Source organism: Terrapene carolina, unplaced genomic scaffold, assembly GCF_002925995.2.
Source record: "Terrapene carolina triunguis isolate 2854851 unplaced genomic scaffold, T_m_triunguis-2.0 Scaffold85, whole genome shotgun sequence".
In the NCBI taxonomy this organism is placed as follows: domain Eukaryota; kingdom Metazoa; phylum Chordata; order Testudines; family Emydidae; genus Terrapene; species Terrapene triunguis.
This window is the reverse complement of record NW_020664436.1, coordinates 2,873,058-2,882,017: the sequence shown is the minus strand read 5'-3', so window position 1 is coordinate 2,882,017 and position 8,960 is coordinate 2,873,058. Positions and strand designations below refer to the sequence as shown.

General features: G+C 43.6%; 1 protein-coding gene across 1 annotated transcript in view; it reads right to left on the bottom strand.

Moving 5' to 3' along the window:
- Positions 1-320: 320 nt before the first annotated feature.
- Positions 321-8,960, bottom strand: part of LRFN2 (leucine rich repeat and fibronectin type III domain containing 2) — a 57,537-nt gene continuing 48,897 nt past the window's right edge. Inside the window, exon 2 of the mRNA XM_029911079.1 lies at positions 321-1,239. Coding sequence (XP_029766939.1) covers positions 321-1,239 — 919 coding nt within the window. The remainder of the gene's footprint in view (positions 1,240-8,960) is intronic.

Genomic DNA, 8,960 nt, shown 5'->3' with positions numbered 1-8,960 from the left:
TTTGTCGGGTCACCGGGAGGCTAGGAGACTTTTGGAAAGCAACGCTAAATACGACTGGTAAATTCCTTGAAATGTTCACACTCCGTTTTGTTGGGACCGGACATTAATGGGGCCACAGGTGCTTATTAGCATTTCATTACCTTTTTCCTCTTTTGTTATCTTATTTTTTTATTTACCTCTCTCTCTCTCTCTTTTTTCTTTTCTCCAACATGGTTGAGCATATTCCCTCCCCCCTTTTCATTTTCATGGCTTTTCAACAAAGCCAAATTTTATTACATTTGATGTAATTAGGGAGAAGCGAGGGGGGGAGAAGCTCTTATTTACACTGTGCTTTCCATTACCCATTCTGAACTCCCATAAGTCCCTTTCGCCCCGGCTAAGTCATTGTCATCATACTGCAAGAGCATGCCATTCACCGAGAGGCTGCGCTTTGTCCAAATATGGGTTATCTTTTTGGGGTAGGTGCAACATTGAGATGTGGCAAAGTCCCCCATGTCAAAAGAATGGCTACGTTTAGTTTTCCCCTCCAGTGGTAACATGAGGAGACTTCGGAATTTTGACTCCTGTTGGCCCAGAAGCGGCTCTTTGTCCGAGTGGCGGGCCACTGTGGAAGTTCTGGAGTCTACCGTGTCCTCCTTTTTCTGACACTTCAGTTCCAGGGAGGCAAAAGCTCCCATTAGCCGATCAATGTTATGTTTTGACCTAGAAGGAGGCCTCCACTTACTGGACAATGTGCCTTGTTCACTTTGGAGGCTATAATCATCACAGTCGCGGCTATTCACTGAACTAGACGAGGAGGAGATGCTGCTCTGTACAGATTCACAGTTAAACTCCATGAGTTCATTTCTTACCACCACTTTGGGGTTGACTTGGGGCAGGACCCCGTTTTGAACAGGTTGAGCTCCATTAGTCTGTGAGTAGACATTGCTGACATTGGCCATCTTCCCCTGGGAATTGTTACAAACTTTATACCGGACCATGAGTATGACGATGAACACCAGTAGAGTCACCACAATGATGCCTCCAATGACTAAGATCATCGTCCCACCCAGAAACTGGCTGTGCATGGATTGGCACTGAGGATAGTCCTCTTTTGTGAAGAACTGGGCACACCCCACGACGTTGGTGGCTGTGAGTGTTGTGGCAGTGTCATCCCACATGGCCAAGACACAAAGATCATAGCCCGTTCCAGATACAAGGTTGTTCACCACAAAGGCTTTGTTTGTAGCAGGGATCATCCTTTAAGAAAAAGAGAAAATTAGGTTAGAGTTTAATGGGAAACAGATACACCATTTGTTAATTACCAGTGGAGATGGGCCTGATCTGTAAAGTTCAGACCTAGATCCAAACTTCCTCAAAGGTCAGGGGTGCTCAGATGTAGGTTTTTCTTCAGGTCCATCTCTCCTGTAGTTACAGAAGGGAACAAGAGTAAATAAAACCAGTCTGGCCTGTTCCTCCCAAAGTATTTGTATCCAAATTCAGAGTGTACATGGTGTAACCAAGGCTGGGTGAACAGCTCCAGGAACATAAACCTCAGCCTGTATGAACCAACCCTGACTGAGTCTGCCAAATGACCCTCAACTTTGCCCAGCTCAGGACCAGCAGCCTTGACATTGTTTCATGAGGGTCGGGAAATTTGCATTGTGATATGATGATGATGATGTTTATATTGCAATACCAACCTACAACAGACTGCTTTTGGTGCATACAGATGGCAGACAGCCATCTTTCTCCTTCTCCCTACACTATGAAGGATGGATCCTTGAAATGCAGAGATCTCATCTGCTGGAAATTTCTGCATGTGACCACCTTTCTCAGATGGGGTGGAAAAGAAGTATCTGCAATAAATGCAGAGGCGTGGTGGGAAGGTGTGAGATTGGATTAGAAGAGCAACTTTGTATTGGTAAATCCAATCAAAACCAAACAGTCCCAACCTTGCAACAAATGAATAGGATATAAAAACAAAAGATATGCCTGAGTTGTGTTTGCAAATTATGGAGTTGTGCATGGAAAAAGACAATGGGCTTTGTAATATGGGTGGTCGCTAATGGGTCTAATCCTCTGTTGCTGTGCATCTTGGGCAGTCATTTACACTAATGCGACCCTGGAGCAAAGTAGATGTAAAAGCACCATTAAATCAGAATGGTGGTGTTCTACCTACAGCCACTCCGCATTCACGTTACACTGGTATACATGATGGCACAAAGTGCAGGGCAGTGGAGAACCAGGCTCATGCCCGGTTTACGTGTTCTACATGTAACTGAGAAGCAGCCTTTACATTTTTTATCATTGTCTTCAGACAGCATCCTGATGGTTTAGAATAGTGGGGAAAAAGGCAAATTAAATATAATCAGCCTGAGTCTCATTTATCTCTCAGGCAACTTATTGCCACTCTAGCTTACTCCCACTCTAAGGCCCATTTACACTGCTAGAGTGTTTCTAAAGTGGCTTTAGACTAAAAGAGAATCAGGTCCAGCCATTCAAATCTTGCAGTCTTTGTACAGGCAAAATCCCTATTGACTTTTGCCTGAATAAGGCCTGAGTGGAAATTGAGTAAGAATTTCAGGATTTCACCCAGAGTAACCTGAGAGATTTGAAATATAAAACTACGGAGCCAGAGACCATCTAGTTAAGAACTGCTGGCCGAGGTTTGTTGCTGACAGTTATGTATTGATATACTGTCATATTGTATGACTGGGTCAAAGCTAAGACCTTCAGCAGACTCAGATATAGATAGGAAGTCTTTGCCTACTGCATCCCTCTCCCCTTTGTTCTGCAGCTTCAGCAGATTTACCATACTGTTACCATACTGGCAAACAACAGGAACAACTATATGTAAGGTATTTACTTTGTAGCTGATATTCAACAGAGACAGCTGATGGCAGCAAGGCACCTCATTACCTGCAGTAACAACCTTTGTGTGACCCTCCTCCCCCCAAATCTCTAGCATTTGGTCACAGAAGACAAGGTTAAAAATACAAAATGATTGAGAAATTCACACACAGCTCTTTCCCTGGTGGCATTCCTTCACATGTGCTGTGCCGTCATAACCCACTAGCATTCCATTGATGACAATGGTATCTGCAGAGTATTCCTGGAACATTAAGTAATAGTAGATGTGTTCAACCAGACATACATGTAATAATCACCAGGCTGGCATGTGGATAATGCCTGAGCCTGGCTGCTTATATAGCAGTTTAAAAAGGTGTGTTCTTCCTTGGGGGGAGGGATAGCTCAGTGGTTTGAGCATTGGCCTGCTAAACCCAGGGTTGTGAGTTCAATCCTTGAGGGGGCCACTTCGGGATCTGGGGCAAAAATCAGTACTTGGTTCTGCTAGTGAAGGCAGGGGGCTGGACTTGATGACCTTTCAAGGTCCCTTCCAGTTCTATGAGATAGGTATATCTCCATATTCCTGGACATGCTAGACCAGAATCTCAGGTGCAGTATGGCTGCTGTGCACTACACTGCCAGTGTAACCTGTCTCTAAAGCCAGTGTAACCATCTCAGGGAGGATCATTTCCATGTACAAGTGATCTTCCAGCAGTAGAGCAGGCACAGAGACACTTACACCACTCAATCATCTGTTGCCAGGGTAGCAGGGAAAATGGCATGGCCAGAAGAAAGGCAGTGTAGTTGTCGTGCCCCTAAACCACGCCAATCCTTCAGGTGTATTTTGGCCTTGGGTAGCCATTGCAGTTCAGCACAAATTAGAGCTGCCCACAGGCTGTTCTATCACCAGCCTGCACAGAGAAGCAGTAATATCAGAGCAGTGTAAAGGTGAGCAGTAAGCTGCCTTTGCATGCGTGTGCACATGCACGCACACACACACACGTCACAACTTGGGTCTCTGCAGTTTGGCCACAGCTGAGGATCTGGCTTATTGCTTTTAGAACACTGTAGGCAAAGTAAGTATCGCCCAGAGATGCCTGGAAAATTGGGCCACCCAGCAGGTGCATTCTAATTTCTACCTTGACATACCTGGGACATTTAGTATCAGAGCGGATGTGTTCTGCACAGACACAGGCAGGATACTCAGGAGCACCTCAGGTACATTCAGTAGTGTGGCAGGAGTGCTGTACCTGCCATCTCTAGAATGTTCAATCTAGAGCCGCTTCTGATTGCGCTTCCCCCCAATGGTTCTAGAGGCATTATACCTCCAGCCACCACAACTTGGGCAATGTTCCTCTTCAATGCATGTTCCACACCACTGCCTGGGATAGCCATAATTTAGTCCTTAGAATACAATGCCACTAGGGCAGAGATCATAGCATCTTCTGTGTTTTGCAGATTGCCAACCACCCTATAAACAATAATAGTGAAAAAAAGCACAGAAAGAAATGGGAGATCGCATTTGTTCAGATTTTACTATTGGAGCCCTCTGCTAAGTAGCCCAGTTTGCACATGTACATTCATGTTGCCCAGTTACTCTTGCTGGTTAATACTGTATCTGTCCTTCTGTGGAGTCTGTGTCAGTGATTAATGTGCTTCTCTAAAGTATTCACACCCCTCACTCCCACACTTTCTGGCCTATGTGGAAGCAGGGACATAGTACACGTCTCATAGACAAGCCTGGTCTCATGAGATTTCCTCCTCAGCTTGCAAAGACATAATGATAAGTCTGATTTCTGAATGCTGAGGGGGTGAGGCACAGAAATCAGTTAATGTTTGCAAAGTGCCTTCAGCTCCTCCAATGAAATCGACTATCACTATTGCTATCTGAACCAAACCGTAGCCCATTAGTAGCCTGAACATAGCCCTAGGGATTCTGCCCAGCTGTGGTTTTAAAGAGCCCTTTTGGGTCTGCGCTAACTCTCTACCATTGAGTGTGGTGTTCCGTGATTAACAGTGCTCAAAGTGCAGAGCAGCTGCGAAAGACTCCCCAATGTGATGGAGCAAAGTAAAGATTGAAGTGGCATCTCACAGCTACCCGTGTTGTGGATAATCAAAGAGTCATCGATATCCCAGAGTGAAAATGTGTCTACATTGATTTTAGGTATGGGGACTCTTAAGTGCTGCCATCAATCACAGCAGACTAGTAATAAGTTTGGGGGAGGGAGGATTATTTCAAACAGAGTATCATGAAATACTTTAAAGATTGGGTAACTTCATGAAAACAAGTATCAGAGGGGTAGCCGTGTTAGTCTGAATCTGTAAAAAGCTACAGAGGGTCCTGTGGCACCTTTAAGACTAACAGAAGTATTGGGAGCATAAGCTTTCGTGGGTAAGAACCTCACTTCTTCAGATGCAAGAAGATGCACTTCTTCTTGCATCTGAAGAAGTGAGGTTCTTACCCACGAAAGCTTATGCTCCCAATACTTCTGTTAGTCTTAAAGGTGCCACAGGACCCTCTGTAGCTTTTTTCATGAAAACAAGATCATCCTCTTCAGATGCAAGAGAACTAGTTCTGAGTTTAGTTGCTTAACCCCTACAGTGCTTGAACCTACTACTTATTTCCACGCTGAGCTCTTCTATTACAGGAATATTCATCTGAATATCATGCAGGGTGGAACATCTGAAGTACATTTATAGAACCATACGTAATCCTTGGCTTTAGAGGTAATATGGAAAGATGATCACCTTTCCATAAGTAAGGTTGCAACCAGGTTCCTTTATAAGCCTATTATTAGCCTTTACGCAGCTACAGCTGTGCCTAGCAAAATTGATTGAGCTTAAAAAAATACTAGATTTCCCCTGAAGGCTATGGTTTTTTTTTCTGGAAAGTTTGAAGAAACTTAACCAAACTACATTTGAGTTCCAAGTCATTAACAAATTGCCCTGCATTGAAATTTTGATTAGTTTCTCATGTTTCTTTGTGCCCCTCTTGGTTAAATAGCTAATTGCTGCCTCTTCGAACATTCCACACAGTTAAATCTCCAGGATAATTCTTGTCTGGTCCATATTTGAATAAAATAGGTTATAAACGAGTAAAGCTGTTAATGCTTGTTATATGTAACTGTAATGATTATGGTCCCTTTAGATGAAATTCACCTATGTGTGCACCTGACAAATACAAGACAAATAACTCCATCATGTTAATGCAAGGATTCAGATAACAGATACTGTACTAAGGTTACTACTAAAGTGTCTCACTAGAGATTAAAAATGTCCCAGGAAATTAGGAGATTCTCCCACATAGGAGTCTGCGTGCTGTGCATTTGGAAATGCTGTCTTTCCAAAATGAAATGAGTTTGCAAGTCTCAACTTTGGGATTGTAAAAGACTGGAATTGCAGGAGGTTTTACAGGTCAAGACTGAGGCATGTTGGAAGAGCTTTATGGGAGCCAGAAATGGAATAGCAGAGGTGCTATAGGGGAAGACTGAAGTGCATTGGTAGATCTTTGAGGGGAAGAGGAAAGTATGCATGGCTCCCGTATGGATTATGCCTGCCTCGGTCCCATGCTTTTAATCTCCTATTTTGCACGAGCACTAAAATGAACGGATCACAACAAAACAAAACGGCATCTCACCTCCCAATGGTCTCAGCTCCCTTTTTGAGTTCAGCCCTGTTTTGCTCCCAGCACTTTTCCCCCACTGAGTACATACCAGGCAATCTTGTAGCCACAGCATAGTGCAAACTGCTTTTGTGGTATCTTAGCTAGGCCCATGGCTTCATTTAAACAAATTAGGAAATAAAAGACTTTGAAAAGCCAGCAGCAACGGTTAATTCCCAGGGCTTCTGTGGACCTCACTTTCATTCCTGGCTAGCAGGGACAAATGTGGAGGGCATGTGGCCTTTTGGATACAGCACTGAACTGGGACTCAGAAGACCTGTGTTCTAGGTCCTGCTCTGTCACTGGCCTACTGGGTGACCTTGGTCAAATCTCTTCTGCTATCTGTGCTTCAGTTTTCTCATCTGTAAAATGGGGATAATGATACTGACCTTTGTAAAGCACTTTGAGATCTACTGATAAAACACTATATAGAAGAGCTATGTATTATTATTATAACATAATATACAAATGTCCCCATCCCTTCTTTTCAAGCATTAGGGAGTACCTGTGGGGAATTTAGGGGTTAACATTCCAGCAGATGTGTGTGTGGAGCAGATGGATTAGGGGGAAGATAGATCAGACTTGTTGAGTAGGTTATTTCATTCCAACTTTCCGTCTTTCTAGGGATAAGATACCAACTATTCTTAGCCTGAAATTGGCTGCAGTAATCAGAGAACTTGAGCTCCAACATCCAGCCCCTGAGTATGATTGAATGTTAAGAGGGAGAAGCATTTAATGACTAATCGGATCTTTGTCAAATGTAGGTGCAACATTTCCCAGGGCAAATGCTGAGGGAATGCAAGCTGGCTTGTGTCAGGGCAAAAGGCTAATGAATGCAAGAAGGCTAAGAGTTTGGCCAAACATACATTTGTCTCAAAGCTTTACCAGTTCTTGCTGTAAAGACATCTCTTTTTCAATAGCCCATCTCTTGAGTCCTAGTTTAGTGCCCTGTTGATATCTCCCATGCGACTCTCATGTGTGTTAGCCGTAGAGGTACACTCCCTGCATTTCAGTAAGATTCCCTTTAAGATCTTATATTCTACCATCGAAATTGGAGAGGAAATGACACATTAGATCATTTAGTGTAATAGCACCACGCCTTCACCTTCCTCATCTTCATTGTTCTTACATACACACACATCCCTATTCTTTCCCCCCACTTTTCCTCCCCTTTCTTCTTCCCCTTCCGAAGTGTGTGGAGGAGGCCGGTGAGAAAGAGAAAGGGAAGTTGGAGGAGAGAGATAAGGGAGAGAAAGGAGTGGGGGAGCCCAAAATAAAAAGTAGAAATTTTTCTGTTTTTGAGAAATGAAACAAAAACATATTTGAACTGAAATAACCATTTTCATTTTCCTGAAGGAAAGAAAGAACTTTGTTAAATGACAGTTTCCCATGAAAAAAAAATCAGTTTGGCAAAATCCTATTTTTGGCAGGGAAAAAATTCAGCTAACTCTACTTGGGAGCATTGAAGAGGGTATAAGCAGGGTGGGGTGCTGCACTGTAGATGGAGTTCCCAGGATGAATTTGGGCAGGATTAAAGTCAGAATGAGCTAAAAGGGGAACAGTTCAAGAAAAAGATATGAGAGGAATAAAGTGGTCAGGGTGAAAAAGACTGGATTAATAGAATTAGGCTGAGGTAGTGGGAGAGCAAAGAATGAAATTCATGCTTGCACAGAAGGCCAGTACAAGGCCTTTAAGCCCTGTAGAACTTCTGTGGTGCACAGACCTCGCACTGGCAGGCAGAGATAGGAAAAGGGTGAGAAAATGAGGACAGGTAGAGCGAGAAGAACTGAAGGAGGAGTGGGTGAGGTGAGTGAAGATGAAAGAGGGTGAAGCAAAGAAGGTGATTAGAGTGGAGAACATGGTAGAGTCAATGCAGTGGGAAGCTCCAGAAAGACAAACAGACATAAGTATAGCAATCAGCGGGATTAAAGCATGCAAACATGCATGTGAATGACAGCACTTAAAATGATGGAAACAGATCAACAGGCAGCTGAATTATGATCAAGGACACAGAACCTGATCGATACAAAGGTGAACGCCAATCAGTGCAGGTGAAGCAAATATGAGACAATTAGGAAGGCAGAGGACTGAAACAGTACAGTGGAAAGGGCCTAGCTGGGAGCATGCCAGATATTTTAAGGAGCATGGGGATAATGAAGATCAGAGGGGGACTGGAGAGATCTGGGCCCCAGTAGGAGTGGCTGAGTCAACTTTTGGCTGCATGTTCAGTGGGATGGTATTCCTCATTGTTGCCAACTCTTGTAATTTTATTGAAAGTCTCATGATATTTGGTGTTCTTCTTAAAGCCTCAGCTCCTGGAGTCACGTGATAAGGTGAGAATTTCAGCTAGCCTTTTAAAAAAAATAAAGTGTGTTTCTAATCTTTGTGGCTGCACAGAAAACATGACCTGAGTTTATCCTTGTTTTGCGAACAGGGGCTGCTAACAGGGAGTTTCGCAAGGGAGTTCTCC